Here is a 24,233-nt window from a genome sequence, read left to right as displayed (position 1 = left end):
GAAACCACACTGCCACCCCACTGTTGTGGCTCTAGGGGGTTCTGCTCATCCACTCCAGAAATCTCCCCTCAAGGCTAAAGCTGGGACACCAGAGTTGACGCAATCCCATGTGGGTGAAAGCCAGTGACTGTGGGAAAAGCAAGTACCAAGGGAAAGGCAGAGCCCACGACTTGTCGCTCCAGTGCATGTAGCAAGTCCCTCTCCTGGCTTCTGCCTCAACAGGCAAACTGCTCCCAAGTGAGTGCAGAGAGGACCCCACCCTGCTGGTGCTGGGCTCTGGGCTGGAAAGCACTTAACAGAAGGAGCAAATAACAGGTTTTTCATGAAACCTAGAGTCTACAAATCCCTGGCACATATGTGGAGTCTTACAACCATTCTGTGAAGTTAAGTTTCATTGTGCACAGTCTATCGGCAGACCACAGATTTTAAGTTTTCAAATTTCAATTTTTGGCCCTTCTTTGTCAAAGACCTAGCCAATGGCAGCCAGAACATTGGGGGACAATTTGCAGTACACTGCCTCCTTGAAATCTCGCAAGACCCCTAGGGCATAGAGATTACTATTTCCATGTTGAGACAGGAAGTAGAAGTTCCAAGCAGTGAGGTGACAGTGCGGTTCTGCCCAGAACCCCACTGGCAGACTGGCTCATTCGTGGCACTAGGTCTCTGCAAGAAAGATCTCCCAAGAGTCTGAGCCAGCGGCTTGGCCTCTTCGAATGCTGCTGCCCTGAAGGTTTGAGGTGGTCTGTCTAATCACCCTGAGCCAGTAGGCAAGTGGGCCCTTGAGCCAGCCCTTCTGGGGGAGGGATCTGCTGATGGAAGTTCTGACTGTGTCCAGAGACTTGGTGAAAAGATTCCTCAGGCTCATCATGCAGCAACTTGAGCCTGAGGACAAAAGCATCATCAACTGGTAGAGTTGCTGTCAGCACCTGAAAAGTGTGATATTATATCTGCCCTAAGAGGGCCCTTCTCTGAAGGAGTTTTCCTCACTCAGCCCTCCGGACCCCAGGGGAACATACCCTAGAGTCACAAGGAAAAAGATGCACCCACCCCCAGCATCCTTTATTGTAACCTCACAAAGATTTTGCATTTTTTGTGCCTCACTGCCATGGCCCCTCCAGACAAGAATGAAGCTCAAGCCACAGCCTGTAACTTTTGCTCACAAATTCCTCCTTCACGACTGACTGAGCCCCGATACTGGAAAGAAACATTCCGTTGAATCATGTAAATCCCCACTCATCTCCAAATTGGGTGCTGGAGTGCCTCAGGGAAGTGATTTTACAACCTCCCGACTTCAGCCAAGGTAGACTCCAATTGCTCTTGTGAGATAATTCAGCGTGTGCCTGGCTCCCTCCCTTCTGGCTAGAGAAATGGCCCTCTGGGCTGAAGGGGAGGCCTCTTCCCTCGGGAAGCAGAAGGAGAGCTGCTTAAGCTGCCTGCCGCCTGCAGCCCTCCCCTGACAGCGCCTGTGGAATTCAGCCACCATCACTCACATTCCCACTTGAACAAAGGATCTCAGAGACCAGCAGAGTTGGGCCTCCCTGGAGATGGTGTCTGGAATAGGAGGTCAGGGCTGCCTGCACTGTCCCTTACAAGCTCCTGGATTTCAGAGGCAGGGTAACACTATGATGGACTCAGCAGTTCTTGCTTCTACACACAAGAAAACACTTTCTAGCCTGCTGTGACCCTAAGGAGAATGGCTATCTTTTCTTGTTCCACTGCCTTTTTAAAAAATGTATTTTCAAATCTGGGCCTCACAATCGATTATTCAACGCACAGCCCCTGGGCTGCATGAAGTACAGTCGTCCTTGTTTGTCCCGAGATGCTGTGGACACCTTGTCATAGTGGCACAATTCCCCATGTTGGTTTGACAGATTATTTTCCCTCCAAATCCCAAGGAACCTAAGTCCCATTGCAAATATTGGAAAAACAGGTCAGCAGCTCCACCAGTAATCATAATCATAAAAATTACTAACCGTTTGGGGAGCTTAGTCTCCAAGGACTTAACTACTAAATCATGTATTTCTTGTTTCAGCTTCAAAAGGTATTGTCTGCATTTTATATATGGAGACACAGAATCAGTAATCAAGTAATTTGTCCAAGGTCATACAGCTAATGTATGGCAGAGCTAGAATTCTAGTTCTGCCATCATTCAACATCACTGAACTCTCTGGGGAATGTTCTCTGCTGGTAGCTGTCCATGCTACAGGGGATCGTGCTCTCTAGACAGGCAGTGTGGGAGCTTTGCGTCCCCACCATGCTTAGTTGTAGGCCTTCAAGGTAGCCACCCAGCCATCGCTAACCTCCCTGTCCCGGCCAGTTCAGGGCAGACAGAAATCCTTTCTGATGGTACCAAACCCTTTGGGGACTATTGCTTGGGGACCAATGACTTTATCAAACTACTATTTGGTTCAGGTCACAGTCTCTCTGCTTTCTGAAACCTGCTCTCAGGTCAAAGAAAATCATCAAAAGAAGTCCTTGCAGAGGAGTGAGCCATGATAGAGACCCCCAAGGGTTGCAGGGGACCAAAATAAACAAATATTCATCAATCATCCACAGCCTATTTATGAGGAGCAAAAATGATTTACGACATCTTTCTTGTCCACTGTCTTCTCCTAATCTTCCCTGCCAGCTTATACCACAGCCCCAGAGCTGCCCCATTCAGCATGTGATTCTCTGGTAACCCCCAATTGTACCAGATATGGGTATCTGACCAAAGACTGGTCATGATGTGGCCACAGATGGAAAGATACATCCGAGAGAGACAAGCTGTTCAACCAGACTTCACTCTGGGGAACCTGAATTGGAAGATGTACGGAAAATCCAGTAGAAGCTGAGGCTAGAAGCCCAAGAAAAGGCTGTGAATTAGAACAGAGACCTTGAGTAAGTCAGTGTGGTGTACAACATTATGACAGTGTGGACGTTTGAGTAACCAAAAACTGAGAAAAACCAAAGATGTGAGAAAGTTGATTATTGGCAGAAAGAGAAGCAGAGAGACACTGATACAGGTATCCCAAACTTCAAAAATTCACCTTACAGCACTTTACATCTTTGAAAGACCTGTTAGCACCTGCAGATTTTTGCTTCTACGACAAAAGCAAACAGTGCAAATAGCATGCAAGTCTTTATTGTGGCAGCTGTCCCAGAGCTAGCGGGCACCCCAAGAAGACAACTGACCCAACGTCCTTTCCCAACAACCACTTTAAACAGGCTGCGTGTGTATCACACCGCCCCTGCTTCTGCCTCATGTGTTACTTGAAGTAGTGTTATTAGTGTCATTTTGTTAAGTTTTAGTGCAGGTGGTATGATGTCATAGGTATTTGGGGACTAGGAATAATCAGAAAATGACCCATGTCGATTAATGACGATCGCTTTTTTTCCTTACACCATTTCTACTTATGAAAAGTCTAAAAAAATACCTCACTTTCGGACAGTGGGGGAGACCTGTTCTGGGGCTAGTTCTGCTGAACTGCCGGTGGAGCATGGCAATGGAAACTGCCAGGGCATCTGGGCCCAAAGACCTCCAATGGGAGGCCTGGCCCCTCTGAATCCGCCTTACAGCCCTGGCACGTCCTCTCCTTGCGCACTACCAAGGGCACCCTTAGGGGGCCTTTCCTCCTCCTTTCCTTTGGGTGCTGCCTGTGTGTCTTTTCATTGCAGCCGAGAGAATGTTGTTGATACTCCAGTCTCTACACACTTGCAATTATGCAACGTTGTTGGCTTTCTCACGTATTAGACTCTGGACCTATAGATGCCACTTACCTGTGGGCATCCAGAACACCAGGGACTACCTGTGCGACCCACAGCAGTCAAGTCAGGAGTCGCTGATACGCTGCAGTTTTCTTACTTTTAGCGTTATTTCCACTGTACTCTTCTGTTCCCATTTTTTCAATTCCACTTTTTACTTTGGCGTTTCATATTTCATACACCCTTCTAGTTCCTTTTCAAAATCTGTGAATGCAAAAATACAAAGGAAAGGTATGTACATGAGGGCCCTGTTAGAAAACAGAAATCACCTCAGGGAGTTCAAAGGAGACATTTTAGTGAGGGGTCTGCTCTCAGAAGTAGCAACAGGGTGGAGGGAATTGACAAGGGATGGTGAGGTGCCCAGGGATTATCAAGAGCAAGAAGCCAGTATCAGATGGTTGGAGGTACAGCAGAGGGAAGGCTGTAACTCAATAAGCATGGGGCCACGAGGAGCCTGGTGGGAACTGTGGGGTGGGGGTGGGGAAGGGAGGGTACCGGTACTGCCAGAGGCGCCCACTTAAGCAGAGTGAGGGCTGGAGGGGAAATAGCCAGATCTCCTCCTCTGCCTTGGAACTTCCTGCCAGAGCTTTGCAACCTGAACCAAGTAGCAAGGAAGTCTAGGTGGTAAAGGAGGGTGGGGCCACCTCTGAGGGCACAGAGAGGAGTGAGAGAAGGCAGAATGGGGTGGCACAGGGTAAAGTATAAGGAGGGAGAGGTAAGTGAGCATGAGGTGGGGCTTGAGCCTGTTCACAAACAGCAGTCAGACCAGGAGTCGTAGGAAAGAAGAAAGTGGTCTGAATAATTCTAGAAATGCTGGTCCCGTGCAGATTGGATCTGATCCTTGCAGTACATCATCCTCCTAGGAGGATGTGTTATCTCAGTTCTGGAGCACTTCCTGGATCCCCAGAGTCCTGGCAATCTGCCAGGTACCTACCTCCTTCTAAGCTTTACACACTCACACACACACACACACACACACATACATACACACACACTCACCAAAGCTGTCCACCCCACTGCCTGTATTCTGTTCCGGTCATCACTGGAAGGCTGTGCAGTTGTCACTGCAGGTGATGGGAAGTTGGGGTCCACATGTCTCTTCCCCTGCTCTCTGCACTCCACAGCTCATTCAACACCAGCCTGGGTGTTGGGACAAACACCTGATGCAGCCAGACTGCCTGGCTGGGGGCTTAGGGTTCATGAGGGGCACCCACACTGGACCAGCTTCAGAGGAATCCTTGGGAAGCCAGGACAACAGGCTCAGGATTTATGGAAATCAGAACCAGACTCAGTTCAGATTTATTTATGCCATCTTTAGGAAAATAAGAGAACTCATCAGAGAAGAAAGCTAATGTTTATTGCTCACTGCACTGTGCTACTCATGTAGAATGTTGTGTTTCTTCTTTCCACCCATTCCGTGAGATGGGATGGTATGTAGAAAGGAAGCAGAGAGAGGAGAGGTGGTCCGCCACAAGGTCTCACTTTTACTGTCTCGCAGAGGCAAGGTTCAGGCTTCGTCTCTCTGGAACCAAGACCCACACATGCCCTGGCTGCATCCGGTGTGTTTGTCCCAACACCCAGGCTGGTGTTGGATGAGCTGAGGAGTGCAGAGAGCAGGGGAAGAGACATGTGGACCCCAAGCTTCCCGGTGATGACTCCATACCCTTACACCAAGTCTCTGCTCAGCAAAGGAGGGCTGCTCAGGGCCGGCCACAGAGGGTGGAACGGCTCCTTGTAGTCCAACAGGGCCTTTGAGCTTCCATTATATTCTGTGCCTATAAAACTGAAAATAATGAGGTTTCCTCGCTGAAATTACAAGATTTATTACTCAGTTATTTAGGCAAGAGTCTTCCGACTTAACCTCCTGGAGATGGGGGAAGAACAAGGAGTTATAGCTGGGTGTGTATTCCTCCATATTCTCTCCTTACCCCCTCCCACCCTCCTTCTTGTCAAGCCCCCTAAGTCCATCAAATTGCCATTGTCTTCACGGTAAATAGCTCCTGCTACCAGGGCAGAATTCACTTCCTCTGATTTGAGTTTTAAAGACAGAGATTTACACAGGATTACAATCTTTTTTTTTTTTTTTTTCCTTTTCCCGTTGCTTCCGATTTCCATTGTCTGAATCATAGCCATGGAATAAATTGACTCTTTTTCTAACATAGAATATATTACTCTTGAAATAGTAGGAAATGTTGATAATTGCCTTTTATTGGACTCACTAATAATTTATAAGTTGGTCCGGTTTAAAAAAAAAATCATAGTCTTTTATTTCTTTGGCTTCTTCCTTGAGGCTAGAAGCAGCCTCTAAAAATAGCTGCCTGCGCAGGGATGGGACCAGCGCTCCCCCTGGTGGTCATTTTGCTATATTGCAGGTTCATAAGTAGACCCAAGCGGCAGACCTGGCATTTGAATAATTCTCTCTCCTAAGTACACAGAGAAATTTGATTTATTCTTCACAGTCATGTCTGCATTACAGAGCACTTCTCCTTATAAAGTCCATCTGCTTTGAGAATAAGTAAATGATCAATCCTTCGTATACATCATCATGAGGCAAACACTTCACTGAGATAGGAACAGCTTCTGTGATTCTGTCAAATGTCAGGGAGGCTGGGAGTTTCTTGTTTCATAAAAAGATACTGTAGGAAAAATACAAATTGACCTTTATTTAAGCAGGATAACTACTTACTGAGGTAATTAATAAAATGTGAATATGTGTAGGATTGGGGGGCTGTCAGGGAGGATCAGAACAAGAAATAGAAGGCTGTGAAAATGCATGATTGGCTGAGAATCCTGGCTCCCTTTTCAAGCTATGGTAGGATCCTACTAAGCTCACTCACCACAAGAATGACCTGTGAGCTGCTCTCCCTCCTTTGGGCACATAAGAAGATAGCTGCTTCCCAGTGGCCCTCGCAGGCAGGAACCACATGATGGGCTTCAGGCCAATGGGGTATGGCCGAAGCAAATTTTGGTTTTCAGGCCTTACTCTTGAATATCCCGGGTGACATTCTACACATTCCCCAGTGTATATCCACACTGATAAATAATGAAATAATCCAAGATATCAGGGTCACAGGAACCAGATCCATGAGTCACTATTTCAAGGACACTCATCCAGGAAATCTACCTGTTACTCATCTGACTGAGAGGTGGACAAGAAACAAACCTAAGCTAAGCCACTGAGACTGGAGGGCTGTGTGTTATAGCAGCCAATGCTGGTTATTCTGGTGAATCTACCTCTCTGTACCATACCTCCCTCAACTACAAGTAGGGTGATAGAGGAAAATTCATTAAGCAAATACATGAAAACATTTGCTACATACTTGGGGCTCAATTAAGTGAAGTGTAAAGCAGAGCTGTCTCTGCTAAACAATAGTTGCACTCTGAAAGGGTATTTTTGTTGTTATCCCACAGGTTTCTATAGCAAGAAAAAGAAGCCCCAACACCAACTGGCAAGACAAAAAGGGATTTCATGGGCTCCCGGAGATGGTGCTGCCGACTGGGCTTGGGCCTGTTTTAATCCACCCAGCTGCTGGAGACCCCAGTTCTGTCTTCTTCTCCACTCCTTCTTCTGCCTGGTAAGCTCATTTCAACCTCACTGGTGACCTAGTGACCAAAGAGGCCTCCAGTAGCTTCATGTTGCTAGTGTGCCAAGAGCGAGAGACACCTCACGCCAGCATTTCCATGAAGAATCCTCCGGTCCTCTGAGGGGGCTGGCTAAGGTCATATGCTCACCTCTGAGCTGGTCTCCCTGGGGTGGAGAGCATGTGCTGATGACTCGGCATCACTGCCTATACCTGGAGACACTGTGGGATCAGTATTCCTTCCATGACATGGGCTCTGGGAAGAGAATGAACGCGTGCATTTTTGGGAAGATGTGAAGGAGCAGGAGAAAGTGATGTTGGCTCGGCTAGAGACACAGGTGCTGTAATTGGTGTGTTTAGTTCCCTTAAAGCAGTTGTAGAGGTAGATGGTGAATGTTATTTTGTGATACTGGAAGGGAATCACCAACCTTTCAGAAATCTGTAAGTTAACTGGATATTATGGTTTTCAAACTCCTGCCCTCTGACGAGTTCCCTAAAATACCCTCAGATATTGACTTGCTGTCTCTTTTGACAGTGTACTGTTTGAAAAAAAAAAAAAAGTCTCTGAAGAATAATTTTGTTTCTTGCTCTTCCGCTTTCTTTCTCTATTTCTTTGTGCTTCCCCTTGATTTTGTGCAAACGTTTTAGAAAGCCTAAGATGCTATACTCATAGGAGGGAATTTTCTTTTCATCTGTTCTTCCTGCCTAAAATAATCATAAGATGCTCGATCATGAAATAATGAGACTGATTTTTAAACAAACTACTGAAGGTTTCTGAAGGTGTGCTGCTTCTCTGACGGTTGCCTAGAGAGCTTCACAGTCCTGTGAGAGGACCACAGCTCAGACCGTGTTTACCAAAAAGGATGGTGGTTGGATCAACAAATGAGATCCACAGGTTTAAAAAAAAGTCTGTCTTGCAATGCAAAGATTTTTTTCTTCAAATAAGCTACCTTGAGATCTAAAAACAGTGTCTAATGGAGAGCTCCAAAAATATTTTACACACTTGAATAAGAGAGAGAGCGCAGGGGGTGGTCATGGCTGTTCCGTTCCAGGGGCTTCTTCCTGGTTCCTGCTCTGCTCCCTTAGCCTGTCCCTAGGCCAATCCCCTCTGTCTCAGATAATTAGAATGACTTCTGGTTTTCAAATTGGACCTGGATCAATACCTCAGTTTGCCTCCCACCTAATAGCTGATAATCATTGGTCCTAATGAATGACATCAGTGGATGAATGGACACCATGTTCACATCTCAGAAATGATTTTTATATTTTCTTCGAAGACACATTCATGACTCTTCCTATGCATCTCTCTTCCCTTCCATGGTCTTATCCACTCTTCAAAGCTGGATTCCCCAAGTCCTTGTTCAAATGCCGCTACACTCATGCCCTGTGTGGCCTCTATATCATGACAGATGGTGAGGGCCTTGTGTGTGGAGTGAGACCGTCAAGATTTGAACAGTTGCAGAATCCAAAATGGCGAGACTGAGCCAGACCCCACAGGACAAGGGAGGGATCCGTTAACTCTCCACTTTTCAGGTCTGATATGTGACTTCAGCCAGAGCCAGGCCAATTTACAGTTATTCCCAGAGCCCAGTGCAATTTGCAGATAAAAAGAAGAGGTACAATTGTAGCCAAACTGGACGATTTGGGTACTAGACTGAGTGCAGAAACGCACCCCTGAGCCTGCGTCTGGCACTCGCCCCCCGCAATCTCCGGCTGCCCAAGCTGCTCCACTTGCATGGTCTGGAGGCCCCCTGAATACAGACCAGGCACTCGCTTGGAAAGGGTCTGGGCAAGGCAAGAGGCTGATGTTTCTGCTGTACCACGAGGAGGGTGAGCCCCCGGCCTGCCCCACACCTCTCTCTAGTCACCTTGACCCTTCATTGGCTTGGCTCAAACAAGGCTGGCCAGTTACTGAGGAAAAAACTTAGTTCTAAGGAAAGGAAAATAATGCATTGGAATGAGCACTCACCTGAAAGCCAAGACATTTATCGAGGAGCATTGAGTGTAGGCCTGTGCTGAGATGGATACAGAGGTAAGAATGAGTAATAGCCAGTTCCTGCCTTCAGATGCCCCACCATGTCCTTCAGGGGCACAGATACAGGACAGGGGAACGAAGCAGGTGGCAGGCCGAGCTGGAGCGCAGGTGCCTGCCCCATGTGTGGTCCACAGACAGCACCAAGGAATCCAAGCTCTGGCTGTGCAGACCAGGGCCCCAGCCCAGCTCCCTCCCTCCCCAGCCTGCTGGCCTCGCTGTGTGCTCTGCTAGCTCCTGTAGCGTCAGCTCTCTCCTCTGTAAATGAGCGATAGCGCCTGACTCGCGGCTGGTGTGTTATAAAACAAGTCCATGTATGAAAAGTGCTTTACATCTGCTGCTGCGAGGCAAACCCGGACACTGGCGTTGTTGGGATAGGTACCCCTTTGGTGGCAAAAGTGAGATTTCTCCAACAATTTCATGGGCCCAGATTGTGGCAAGGAGGACCCAGAGCTGGAAAGGACAGACCAGGTGAATGGCACATGGTGACTGCAGCTAACCTGATAACCCCCTTTTTGTAAATTCTCACGGGTGGGCAGTTAGAGGACTCAGAGATGTAATGCATGGACATACATAGCCCCCAGGTGGGTTGTGAGATCATTGGTGAGGGGCCAGTAGGAAGAAGGCTGAGGACAGCACACCCTGACCGTGGTCACTGGGACAGCCTTGGTGCCAAGCATCACCCCACTGGTACTAAATGCATGAGGAGGAACATGCAGATGGTTGCAGCAGGCCGGGGGCAGCACTCCTTGGGGAGGAAATGGGATGGGCAGAGGCAGGAGGAAGCCCTGTGAGGCCAGGGGAGCAGGAACTCAGCAGGCATGTAGAGGAACAGGAGTTGAGGCTGGCACAGCTTTTAATGATAGTGTCTGTGGTCAGGTTTGTCTTGAGGAAAATCTTTCTGGAAAAACTAAGGTTAATTTGGTGGGAGAATGAGGGCAAGGGCACCATGAGTCTGAACTCACAGCCCCACACAGGGGTGAGGGAAGCAAACAGAAGCTAGAGATGTTTCCGAGTAGCCTGGTCACTTATTTAGCTAAGATTAGGCTATATTCTCTTACTGGCAAGAACTTCACTTCTTCTGTGCCAGAGAATGTGAACATAGCCCAGCGCTGGGTATTGTTGAATGAGCCACAATCGCTTGTACTCAAAAAGTGAAAAGTCTACCAGAAGCATGCAAGGTGTCTACTTGGGAATGTGGAGGAGAATGACCACTTGAGTAGATTGAGGGGGCCAAGTCATTGACTCTGTGTGTCTTTGTTGAGTTAGGGTGTCTACCAACACCCAAGTGAGCCTTTCAGCATAGGCTGGAAGCTGGGGTCATTGTGAGTCCTCTACAGGTATAACAGTATCCAGTACCCAGCTCAGTGCATTCAGTAGGTGCTCAATACAGATGGTGAGTGAATGATGAGCAAATGGATCTGGCATTCAGGAATGACTAGACTCCTTGACTATCTTCTATGAAACTAGACCCCTTTTATTTTATTTCCTGGTCCTTTCCTTCACAGCACTTTTAAGGGTATCAGTGAGCATGTGATTTTCCTCAGCTCCTGAGTAGACGACAGGTTTTGTCTTTTCACCACCTCACCATCTGTCTTGGTCTAGTCTAAGCCATGGAAGAGCTCAGGTTCCATTAAGAGCTGCATTCACTGAATGGATGGAGGGCAGAGTGTGTGGAGTGGGCCTGGACAGGATGTAGGTGTCAAGAAGAGAAGGGCTGGGTCTTGCAGAGCTAAGGGCCCAGCTTGGTGTGGAGCTTCCAGAGTCAGTGACTTGTTCACTGAAACTTGAAGACTCCCAATTCCCTCCTCCTCCCCTACTTGCTAAGCCCTGGAAATGGAGCCCTGAGCAAATCCTTTCAGTCCCTCTCTGAGCTGCCGTTCTTTCACCTGCAAAATGGGGCTTTATTTTGTGCCAGTAATAATAAAGGAGGCTCACTGCCTCCTTTAATGAGCAGCTGTGAGCATCCGTGCGGTGCCATTTCATCATACAGGTCTTAAAGGCCGCAGTGAGAAATGCCTTTGACTAAGCCACTGACCTCTGCGCTCATTTCCACCTGAAGAGCATTCTGGGCTCTGGAGATAGTGGAAAGTGGGTCTCTTTGATGCACCAGCACCTTCCCTCCCAGGAAGCCCTTCATTTCAATGACAAATTCTCATCTTGCAACTGAATGAGGGCCAAATGCCCTATCCAGTCCAACACCCTCACTGAGCATTGCCTGAGATCTGTCACTGGGCTGTGGGGGCTGGGGGCTGGCTGAGGCCCACCTTCCTGCAGGCTGTTGCACCAGCTATTGGCAGCATGGGGCCTGGGCTGCTGGCCACTCTGCTGAATAGCTTGTGCACAGAGCAGATAGACGGTATAGCAGACAGGACCTGCAGTCCCTGGGCCACTTTCAGCATTCTCAGGTCAGAGGAGCAACTCCAGAGGTAGAGACCAAGCTTTTAAAAACTGTCATCCCCTGGCCCTCCCTGGTGGCGCAGCGGGTAAAAGCACAGCACTGAGAAGCTAAAACCACTTTAGCATGAGTTCGATTCCCGCCTGCCCCGGAGGGGACCACATGGCATAGCAGACCTCTCCTGACCCGCCCGCTGCTCCCCTCAGCAGTGTGCTTCGTCGATCTGCCTGTTCTGCTCCCCACTCTGTCTCTGGTGAAGTCTCTCACTGCCCCTGAGCCTCTGGCCTGTACCCCAGTTCTGTATGAACAAATAAATTAAAAAAAAAAAAAAAAAAAAAAACTGTCATCCCCTAAAGGGAAGACTTGATTATTGAAAGCAAGTTTCACACAAGCAGTTCTCTGTCCCCGGGCAGCCCCATCCTCAGCTGCTGTAGGACTAAGAGCAAGCCACTGTTGCCACTGTGAAGCCTCTGCACCCCGTGGGCGCGATTTACACCTCTTTCTGTGAGAGCGAGATGGAAAAGGGAAGGATCGAACCTTTACCTCATCCTTATTAGGTGTCAGCTGCCCTGCACATTTCTTTCTATACCTTCTATGGGTTCACATCCGGAATCTTCTGTGTGGTGGACTTTGCTAGCTCCCTGTTAGAGTCAGAGACATAATTCATTTGTCAAAGGAACAGATAATGGGTGATTGAGTTACTGTTGGTCAGAAATCAAACCGTATTTTCACACTATTTTCTACATGCTTGTGATTGGTTACTGACTGATCATGTGTTTTAATTTACCTGCTCTAAGGGCAAAGGCTCCCTGATGCATTCCCCTGCCTAGCCCAGCCATAGCAGAGCGAATCCAGAGGCCCTTGACCCAGATCTCCTGGGACGTTGGGTGGTAGAGTCATCCACATGGGGGTGGGTGCGGCTCCACTCTGGGGATCTGTGGTTCGTGGGTGAATACCCTGTCACCAGCACCATCCCTGCCTCACCCATGGCCTGGCACTTGCTGCAGTCCACCTTGTTCCATGGCACGGCCAGCTGCCTCTATTTTTGATTTTCACTCTTCTTTCTCGGTGAGAGCCGTTAACCCTGGCCTGCCTGCCTGCCGTCCTGGTTCCCTTTCTGGGTTGCAGATTCTTCCTCTAGGTTTTTAAATCCAGCCCCCAATCTGCCAATAACCTCTAACTGATACCACCCTAAAATCGTGACAGCACTACTGCTGTGAGCTGGGGTGTGGCCAGGATCCAGGGTATTGCAGTGAATAGCACTTGACCTCAACCAGACAGACCAGTCAGAATCCAGCCCTGCTTCTTAAGGTCCTTATTAAGGTCCTTCTTAATTTCTTTGCACCTCAGTTTCTTCATCTATAAAATGGGGTTAGGGATAGCTACTTCCTAAGATTGATAAGAATGGATGATGTAAACCCATAATATTGTCAATAGTCTTGAAAACTCTATTGTGTGTGTATATAAATATACATTTGTGTGTAGATATATATGTATATAATATGTGGGTGTACATCTATATATAATGTATAATGCAATATATACAGTAAAGACCTCAGTGCCTGAAACAAACTAAGCCACTCAGTAAATAAGGTAGCAATCAGGACCGCAATTCAAACCTCAGGTGCTTGACTAAGCCCACATCAGGATTATGATAACACATTGTGATATCAATACATCAGTCACCAGATTATGATAGCAATATGTGAAATTCATGAATAGAGACAAATTATTATTGGATTTTAGAAGTTTTAGGGTAGAAGTCTTTGTGTAGAAGTCTCGTGACCAGAAATATGCCATGGGAATTTAACTCTTGCTTATTGTATCAATTACCCTGTGGTAAAGTGGTTTGTTATATATCATTTAGCTTATAGGTAGTTTTCAAGACTCTATTGACAATATTATGGGTTTAACATGCAAGAGTAAACACTGCTTTTCCTCATGAGGACTTAAGGAGAGAAATCATTTCTCCATCCACATACACATCCCCTTCTCTCTGTAGCGCCCCCCCCACCCCACTTAAGTGCCCTGCTTAGGAACTGCAGACAGGTATGTGGGCATGCCTGGCCGCAGGGGTCTGGTGGCCTCTGAACCGGAGTGTGGCAGACAGGTGGTCTGAAGGCTCAAGCTGAAGGTGAGTAAACTTCATTTTGGAAAAAAAGCATTCACTTTCAAAAGCTTATTCTAGTTCAGGGTCTTGGGCGACAGACCCTAAGCCAGCAGCTCAGGGCACAAGGTGGGAATCCAGCCTGGACTGCACACCCTTCTCTCCCAAGGCCACTCACACATACCCACGCTCACTCGGACTGGCCACTGCAGATGCTGTGAGCCCCACATGAACATTGTTGGGATGTAGAGGGGATGGGAGGACCCGGGCCTAGTCTTGTGGGGAGCACGTGCAGAGGACATACAGTGACTCCCACTGAAAGCTGATTTTTCTCACCAGCTTTATGATGAAATGGTGTTATTCAAGACCTTGATACACTTTGATAGTGCTTTCAAATGCTTATCAATCACCTACACCAATGGTAAGTCATGAGTTGCCAATCAGATACAGACGTTGTAGAGACCTACCACTCCTACATTCTGGTCCTTGGTGTCTCCAAGCATTGTGGCTATGTGGTATTACTAAGCCTTAAAGCCAGACCTAGGAAACAGAACCCATAGAGTGATAAAGGGTTCCAGGCTTGAGTTTTCCATCTGAAGACCCACTTTTCTAGAAAAGGAGACACCAGAGTGATATTGGAATGATGCCAGTCTCTCCCAGGCAAGCCCCCTCTTTTTCCCACAGAACAGTGGTCTTCCTTTGACCTCCACGAGATAAGCTTATCAGAAAACATCTTAATAATCCACCTGAGTGATGTCTGCTTAATGTAACCAACATTGTACAAGAAGAAATTTCTTTACAACCCAGAAAGGATTGCTACATCTCCAGCAACAAGCATAGCAGCTGGCACAAAGTAGGTGCTCAGACTCCTGGTAAAAGGATGTTGAAAGGGAAGCATCTTGCCTTGGTCATGTTTGATTAGCATCCTCCAAGAAAGCCCTTACTAAATTGTGATATACTACTATGATATTTACATGTATAAACACCAAATCAAGATGTGAGCTTCCTTCAAAGCAATAGAGAAACCAGCTAGATTGTATAGCTTTCACAGACTGTAGCAGACCCTTGTTGAATCCAGACTTCCTAAGATAATTGTAGGTATTTTACCCTTAAATAATTTGTCTTTAAATAGCTGTGACCTGTAGCTCTATCCCATAATTCTACACTATTTATCTATCCCTCCCACCTGTCCTGTCCTCTGTATGACCATAATCTTCATTTTTAACTTCCTGTTTTACTTCCTTTTAATTGCCCATTCCCACACTCCTGAGGCCAGCATGGAATGGAGGAGAGATCAAAGGATTAGGGAGGGTCCAGAGTTCAGTGGGAAGACCAGAGTGTACTCCACCTGGTTCAGGTACTTCTTTACTTGTCCTCAGAGGCTAACACTGCTTATCTCACAACACTCTCATGAGGATAACAAAGTATATGCAAATTTTGCAGTTCGTTACACAATAGACTCAATAAATTCAAGTTCCTTTCCTCTTTCCTTCTCCCCCTTTTGAACAAGTCAGGATATAAATTATACATAAATAAATTACATGTTATACTGGAAATCCTCAGAAATGATTAATGTAACCAATAATAATTTTAATATTAATAATAGGTTCCTCTAGCAGCACCATCCTAATTCTGACAATCAATCTCTGTGCGCCAGCTTGTCATCAGAGAACATGTGGAGCTCAGCGTTACCCCTACAGAGAGGAAAATGCCCACAATTTCCTGTTTTGGGATATATTTTAAATCTTCCATCTTTTTACATCAGCATATTCTACCACAAACTACTACTTTGGGTGTAAAACAGAAGTGATATGTTTACCAAGAGAGGAAAGACTGAGACATGAAAGGAATCACCAAGAAGCTTCAAGTAGAATCTGAAACGGAAACCTTAAGAATGTGCTGGAAATACTTATCTCTGCTGCTCAGTATGCCAGGGAATGGAGGGGACCTCTTTAGAGCGTGTAATGCATCACTTCAACTACCAGGACGAGCAAACTGAAGTGAGGGGCATAAGGTAGAAATATGTCTTCCGTGGAATGTGGAATGTGGGAGCAGAAGGGACAGGTCCCAAGTGCTGTGGAGAGTGCCAGAGCTGTCCAGAGCTGAGGCTAAGTAACTCTCCTCCATTTTACCCTGAATTGTGCAATGATCCATAAAGAATAGATGGAGTGGGCCATGGCAGCTAACTTGCAGCTCATTTGCAGAAATACTGAGTAACTTCAGTGAATGTGTCTGCTGAATTTTCTCACTGAATTAAGTGTTCACAGAAAGCTTCAAGCTCTCAGATGCTGGAGTTTATCACTTTTCTCTGTGGTTTAAATGGAAGCAACCAGAGTGGTCACGTGTAGACTCTGGAGCTAGCTGCCCCAGTTGGAATACTGCTCTTGTGCTTGCTGGCAGCATCAACTTGAATCATTGACTTAGCTCCTGTGTGCCTCAGTTTCCTCAAATGGAAAGCGAGGATCCTAATATGGATGAAAGAAGGTAATTGTTGTAAGTTCTGGGGCGCGCTTCTCATAGACAGTAGATAGTCATTTCCTCAGCCGCCGTTAATAGTTCAGTGATCACAGTGAGAGTTAGCTCACCTGCAGCCAGTTGCAGCCATCACAGTGCCTTGTACATGTGGGTGGATCTCACACTTCTTTCTTTCTTCAGTTAGTTATTCCTAAGGTGTAACAGATCTGGCTATACTTAGGTCAAATTCCAAATTTCAAATCCCAGAGCTCCCCACAATTTCTGCACTCTGCATCCACCTCTTCTGCCCACCCCCTCTCAGGTAAGCAGGCAGGAGTTCTCGGTAAGGCATGTGGGTGCTTACTAAGCCCAACCTGCTACACCTAGACCAGGGCAAGGGCACTGTGGGGTGATTGAGGGAAAGTCGAACACTCATTTTACTTGAACATCCAAGTATATCTTGTGCATTTGGGCAGTGCACAGACACTGGGAAGTGAGGAGGAAAGGGAGAGGATGAGAGGAACCTACATTGTGAAGGCCTCTTTTGTGCTAATGACGGTACCAGGAGATTTTCATTGCATTCACTGTTAATTCAATGCTACCAGTTCTTTTCTCTAGTTTTACAATTGATGAACATCCATTCTGGAGGTTGACATTCCCAAGACAAACATCTAGGGAGGAAATTGAGTTTAGCACTTAGAGGATGGTAAGGGAATGTGTGGTGGGAATCCTATGGGATTTCAGAGTCAAGGTTCTTAAGTGCACATGCAAAAACTCATTTCAGCCACCCATACTTAGTGCCTACTGCAATCTGTGACCGGCCATTGTAACTTGTACTGAGCCAAACCAATAGGCACAACCTCCAGTGCTTTGTCCAGGGAGCCCTTCCCATCTTCTCCAACCTCTTCTACTTTTGCAGGCTTGTCTGAAGCCACCAGGGGGAGCCCTTGCATTGAGAGCAAAGGGAATTTGAGGGTCCACTATCAACTGGGGTTGGGACAGACCCCCTGAGATCTGCACATGGTTACTCCATCAAATTCTTTACAACTGTGCAGAAGACATGAGGACTAAGGTTCAAAGAGAGTTGCAGAGAAGCTTTGGCCTGTCCCTATTAAATTCGGAGCATTGGACTCTCAGTCTAATTGGGGCAGAGCCCATGGGATTGTGTGGGTCAAGCTGCAAGTCATGAAATCAGTGCTGTGCTGTGAGCTGACCACTGATTTTTTTAAAAAACTAAACAGCCCATGGTGGCTCAGAAGAGAATAAAAAACATGAGCATGATCACATGTAGAAAGAGTAATTACTGTTTGGGGAAAATTTTATTTCAGTATAGGCATATTTTAGTATTATGTGTGAGTTGCTGAGTCATGGTGTAAAATAGATATCTTACTGCAGTCGTTAATTATTAAAGCACACTGACATGAAAAGCTTATTTAACATCTAAATTCCCAGACCCTGTGCCAGAGGAACTGATTCATGTCTGCTTTGGGGCCTCAAGGCCTGTATTTTCAGCAGTTTCACTGACAGCAGCAATCATCGGCTGGGTTTGGGAACCCAACCACCTGTTGGATAACAGAGCCCCAGGAGGGCTCTCTCCCAGTGCCCCGCCCCGCCCCCCCTCCTCTCTGAATGCCCTAGCGGGAGGGGCTTTTCACTTCAGGAGCTGGCCCTTGACAAAGCGTGAAGAGTATCCTGAGGGAGAGTCCTGGTTACTGACCTGACTGCCCCTGGCCACCCCTGAGTCAGCCCTGAGCTCTTAAGAACTGAGACCTGAGGACTGGGTTTCCAGTCCCAGCTGTCAGAAAAACAAGCCAAAAAAAACTTACTCCAGAGTCAGCCAGACCTGGTCCAAGCCATGATGCTTCAATTTACTACCTGTGTAACCACAGGAAGGTTTATGGGATCTTTCTAAGCTTCAGTTTCATTCGCTTCTCAATGGGAATAATAGCGCTCTGGGGCTGCGGTAGGATCGAAGTATAATACTGTATCCAAATGCTGAGAGAGCCCCTGACCAGAGCAGGATCACCATCATCAAGATTCTCTCCTTTCCGCCTGTGGGTGAGAAATCCTCTTGTGAAGTGAAGTAGCCACCGCAGGGGTGGGGGTGGACTGCACTAATGGAGATTACATTGTCCAGCCTGGGCATTTTGTACCAGCAGGAGCCCGCCTCAGCAACTCCCCCGGGCCTCCCTAACAAAGTGAACTCCCCTGGAGAGTGACTGTCGCACTAGCTTGTAGAACACTGGAGCGAGTCACTTGCTTGGAAGTGGGGGGGTCTCTGGACAGGCAGAGCCCCTTCCCCCCTGCAGGGGCCGGGTCCTGAGAAGCTGGGCAGATGGAGGCCGGCGTGGGCCCGGCGGGCGGCGGGAACGCTGCAGCCCCGGGAGAGGGAGGAGCCGCAGCCCAGGTGGGGCAGGTGAGGAGCCTGCGCCCAGGTGCGTCCCGGGCGACGGGAAGTAGTTGCTCGCTGCTCGGCGCGGACAGAGCAAAGCGGACGCTTGGCCCCAGGATTCAGCTGTGGGAAGCCAGATTTGTCTCCCAGGTTCTGCCTCGGAAGAAAGCCATGGAAGGGGTAAGGCGCGACGGTTTGTCTTATGGGCTTTCTGTGTGTACTCTCTCGCCCGGTCTCCCTCCTGCCCACGGCGAGCCCTGCGATGGGCTGCCCTGCGCGCCCGGCCTCCTGGAGAGGAGTTAACACGTGGGGTGTCCTCCGTGCCGGGCTTTGCTCCCGGGCAGGCAGAACCGAAAGTGAGTTACCGCGCCACCTCGGAGGGTGAGGTGACAAGCGGGTCGCAGGAATGGTGGCTCCAGGGACTGTAGCCGTTCACCCTGCGCCGAATTTTGACCCCTCGCAACTTGGGTGTAGCGCCTGCCGGCTTCTCTGTGCGGCTCGTGCGTGTGGACTGAACCCTGGGCGTTGGCGGCGAAAGCCGGCGTCCTGAGCCTGGCGGCGCTGTGCCGGGCTCTTTGGCTTGCGGCTTTAGATTCGGCACTGCTCCTTGTGAGCTGTGGGGCCTGGAGCCAGGGAGGTCTCTGCGCCGCGTTCTCCTCTCATAAAATTGTGTTACTGCTAGAATAACTAGCTGTAAGAAGACTGGAGGTGCTCATAAAAACAGAGGTGACCTTTGGGGAAGCGCTGAACAGTCAGGGGAGTCTCCTTGGGTAGCCGCTGCTCTTTGCATAGGGGAGGACGCCTCCGGGGCCTGACCACATCTTCTCTTCACCAGTTTTCCTCCCCTCTACCCCATCTTTAGTAACTCACTTTCCTCCCAAGGGAGTAGGGAGAGAGGGTGTGCTTTGCTTCCATATCTGTATAAAAGGAAGTCAGGTCTCCTCCTGTGACTCATAGGGCGGCTTTCCCAGAGGTTTGATTTTATATCAGGACAGAGGACCCATTTCAGCTGCCACCCAGCAGGGAAACTTCCCTTGGCCCCTGGGCTACAGGACATCTGTCTCCGTGTGGCAGGTCACTCCTGTCCACCTAGCAGAGTTCTAGGAAATTAAGCCCTCCGCTTAATTACTGGTATTACTCCCTCCGCTGAACTCTCGCTGCCACCCCACAAGTCCCTTTGAGGTTGAGAAGCTGCTCTTTGTTGGAAAAATGTCAGGCTGAATAGATTTAGTGTGGTTGTAAGGAAAACAATCAAACTTATTTTGTTTCCTCTGATGAGCCAAGCCAGGGGTTGAAACCATTTGCCGCTGTTCTCTAGACTAGGAAACTGGCAGACTGTTGTCATTGGCTCTATGTCATATAATAGGTAGGACAGCAGCACAAGATTCGGTTTGTTAATAACATACTGAGTGCCCCTTCGAAGCCAGGTATCACCATCAGGAAAACAGGATGTTAGGCAATTTAGAGAAAAATGTACCAAAGAGGATGTGAGTTAACAATACTTTCATGGGATAAGTTAATGTGATTATACAACATTTTCTGCTCAGGGAATGGGAGAGAAAAAAAAAGAGAAATATGGGTTAGTTTTCATCTTCAAGGGTGATCTTCCTTTAAAAAAATATATTCAGTCAAGATAGAGAAGCTGTATAGAGACACAATGGAATATTATTGAGCTATAAATGGATATGCAATCCCTCCTGCAATGATATGGCTGCACCCAGAGGGCATTGTGCTTAGTGAAATATCAGATGGGGAAAGACAAAAGAGCCCATGATTTCACTCATGTTTAGTACATAAAGAAAACAAATGAACACAACTTTTAGATTGTAACAACAAAATAGTGATTACCAGCAAGGGAGGGGTATAGGAGAGAGGAAACTGGAAAAAGGGGTCAATTGCATGGTGATGGGTGAGAAATAGACTTTTGGTAGCAAATACTGAAACCTACATAATGCTATCAGTGAGTGTTAATTCAAATAGAATTCACTCTCTTGATTGAATATCTGCTTTGTGTTGCCAGGTACTCTATATGCAGCTAGGAACCAGTCAACTGCCTGGTTTTATATATTCTAGTACAGAAGGCAAATGAACAAATACATAGCAGTGAAAATGGCAGCAGTTGCAGTGTAAAATACAAGGCAGGGAAGGGTTTCAGGCTGGCAAAGTAGTGAAAGGGCTGCTGTTTTCCATGGCATAGTTTCAAGGGAAAGTGACATTTAAGCAGAAACTTCAAGGTAGTAAGTGAGTTGGCCTTGTGGATATCTATAAAGAGATCACAGTAATTGCAAAGGCCCTGAGGCTGAAGCTTGTCTGGTACATTCAAGGACCTGCAAAGATGGCCATAGTGGCTGCTGCAGTCAACAAAGGAAAGAAGGGTCAGATCAAGTAGGGTTGTGGAGGCCAGTGGAGAAGCATCAGAATGCTCTGAGATGGAGAGCACTTATGTGTTGCCAGTTCATGCAGTGCTCTGACTGCATTTTAAAAGGATCACCTGGTGATTGTTTTGAAAATAGATGATAGAGAATAACAGGAGCAGACCAGTGGTGAGGCTTTTGCAGTAATCAAAAAAAGGGCAAACTCATCAGTGACTGCAGGTGTGAATCCTAAGCGCGTTTAAGAAGGCAGTCAGCATTTACTTAGATACTTCAGATGAAACAGGTTTGCATGGAAATCAGGAGTCAGTTGTCAACACAGCTAGGTGATGGGGCAAGTAGGTTATGCGATATTTAAGTGTAGGGTGAGATCCAGGCAAGAGGTATGATTATCAGAACAGGTCTGCATTATCTAGCGGAGTGTTGGACACACTGTAGTGGTTAATGTTACTGTGATGGCTTTCACACTTGGCTCCATATTCTCCTCAGTAAGAGGAAGAGTCTGTGTCCCTTCCCTTAACTCTAGGAAGAGGCGTGATAGCTTTGGCCCACGGAACATGACATGTATGACTTTGGAAGCTTTGCCAGAAGTGGTTCTGCAGCTTCATCTTCCTCTGTGAAAACACTTGGTCTGCATGTAAAAGATCTGTACCCTAAAGCTTTCATGCTGGCAAAACTGTTCTGGTCAATGGCAGAAGCGAAGCTTCACCTTTTAGCATTCCTTCAGGGTTCACAACAGGACCCTCCAGACCAGCCTATCACCAGGGAGATGATGCTGGGTAAATTTTATCAATACTGTATGTAACAGATGAATCACACAGTCGAACTTTTCCAGATTCCTATCACACCAAATTGTGAGCTATGGAAAAAATTATATTTAGGCCGCTCAGTTTTGGAAAGGTTTGCTTTGCATCAACAGAACAATTACATAGCTCTTTTTAGCTATATATAAAAAAAAGATGTATCATTGTTCCCCATACACATGGGCTCAAGAGAATGCTATAAAAATATTTTATGATGTTGTTTGGAGACCCATAGAGAGATGAGTGAGTTTTTCTAAATTTGAGATAAGTTTATACCTTAGTGCCTTCCCTAAGCCAGGCAAGTTGTCCCATAGTCACAACTTGGCTAAGGAGAATCAACATTTTTGAGCTGGGGATGCTGGTTAGTCAGGGAGCTTACAAGATGATACTTGAATTCTTAATAAACAAGCTTTGGAATTATAGTTGAACAATTTATATTTCTACTTGAAAGATTTATATTTCCACTTCTATCTCCTTTTTAGTCAAGTGACTTGAGCAAGTCGTTGAATAATAAAATGTAGGAATTGGGAGATTTCTCAAAGAACACCAGTCTAAAAACTATTTTGGAGATGAGGAAACCTGAAGCTCATGAGGAAAATGTGAAACTATGTAACTCATTCTCTGTGCCTCTAATATGCTGCTCAATAAGTGCTCTTGCTAATTTTGAAAGTCAACACTCAGGTGCAGTGTTCATCCGTTCATCAGACATTTACCAAACTCTTTGCATAAGCCCTATCTTAGAATTCCTGAGAACTATTGTAGACACCTGTTAGTTGCTCAGTCTGGCATGGGACAGTGTAAGAGCAGGTCATGGTAGTGTAACATAAACAACAGAATGAAGAAGGGTGTACGTGTCAATGGCAGTGCTGAGAGTGGGCCTGACCTAGGCTGAGCTTCATCTTGGGCTGACCGGAGGAACTGAGACAGAGCTGAGGAGAAGTGAGGAGTAAGTGAGTAAGTAGCATTTTCCAGGGGAAAAGAGGAGGAGGAAGAAGGCAGAGAGGACAGTAGCGCAAAGGTGAGCCGCAGGGTGCAGAGGATTCAGAGGACACCCCTGCACTTAGTTGTGATGGAGCAGAAAATCGAAAAACAGAGTCAAATCCCATGACGTCCATGGAGCACAGATATTGAGAGCCCCTGCGTGCCATTTTTTCCTTATCCTGGAGGACAAGGGAGCCACTGAGGAAGCCACCTCCGGAATGAGGAGTTGATAACCCACCCTGTCGGGTCATGCTCTGACTCTGACCCTGCGGGACTGCCTGTGTGTGGCAGTTCCCAGAGCTAATCTAGACCCAGGTTCTAAATGCCCTTGAAACCGCTCACCAAGCCTTCATGAGCAATTTCAGAAGTTTGATGTTGTTGTTGTTGTTCCTGAATAGTGTAATTTTAGTGACTAAGTCATGAGACAGGATAGCACCTAAAAAGAGGGACCAGCCAGCCAAGAAAGGAGCATGCCTCAAAGGTGGTCTGTTATTAATGAGTTTGTTCTTGGGGCATGAAGGTCAGGGTGTTGGGAAGAGAAATTCTAAGAAGGGGGAAATTGCGGTCCCTAAAGACAGGTCACATGACTTCCGCCATAGCAGACTGCATTGTGTACTCCTGGTTGGCGAGACAGGCTGACCCACATGCTGTAGGGCTGATGCCCTCTCCAGACTGTCCATGGCATTCAGGCAGTGTCACCTCCCCATCCATCATGCTTGTCTCCTCCAAACTAGGCAGCCACAAGTCTTCACTGGAGAGATGGTTCTGAGAGACACACCTGACCTATCATCCTCCTATTGGCCCCATGCCCTCTACCCTGGCTGACAAGGCCAGATGCTCAGGCACCTACCCCATGTGCTCCAGCCTGCCATTTCCACATGCATGTTCTCCCTTCCACAATACTGATTCTGACTTTATTTAAGACTCAGCTATCACCTCCTTGAGAAGGCCTCTTTAGCCCCTGGGTCACAATTAGTCTTTCCTCACTTTGCAAGACTTCAGCCCTTTAAAGCAAGCCAGAACTGTCCCAGAAGACCCCAGACACAGCTTTTAAGCACCCACTCTGAGGCAGTTTCTGGCGCTGTTATTAACTAGCTGTTAGTCTTTGAGTAAGTTACTTAATCTACTCATGCCCCAGATACCTGATACCTCAGTTATAAAAGGAGATAATAGTATCCCCCTCTACGCATTCAACTGAGGTTTAAGTAAGTCAATACATATAAAGAGCTTGAACAGTTTGGTGAATTCAAAAGATGGTCATGCCACAATGGAAAGAACAAGTTAGAGCAGCAATGAATGGACTGGTCAGACTTGAATCATGTCCTCTTTCCTCCTAATCCATATGTCAAATTCCTTACCCCCCACCCCC

General features: G+C 47.2%; 1 protein-coding gene across 1 annotated transcript in view; it reads left to right on the top strand.

The window, feature by feature from the left end:
- The first annotated feature begins 18,749 nt into the window (after positions 1 to 18,749).
- The window catches only part of LOC101636204 (chromosome unknown open reading frame, human C1orf168), a 71,753-nt gene continuing 66,269 nt past the window's right edge, over positions 18,750 to 24,233 (top strand). Inside the window, exon 1 of the mRNA XM_012722189.1 lies at positions 18,750 to 18,888. Coding sequence (XP_012577643.1) covers positions 18,880 to 18,888 — 9 coding nt within the window. The 5' untranslated portion in view covers positions 18,750 to 18,879. The remainder of the gene's footprint in view (positions 18,889 to 24,233) is intronic.

Source organism: Condylura cristata, unplaced genomic scaffold (assembly GCF_000260355.1).
Source record: "Condylura cristata isolate star-nosed mole 26May11 unplaced genomic scaffold, ConCri1.0 scaffold00008, whole genome shotgun sequence".
In the NCBI taxonomy this organism is placed as follows: domain Eukaryota; kingdom Metazoa; phylum Chordata; class Mammalia; order Eulipotyphla; family Talpidae; genus Condylura; species Condylura cristata.
The sequence above is the reverse complement of the archived record's forward strand: the minus strand, read 5'-3'. Positions and strand labels throughout refer to the sequence as shown.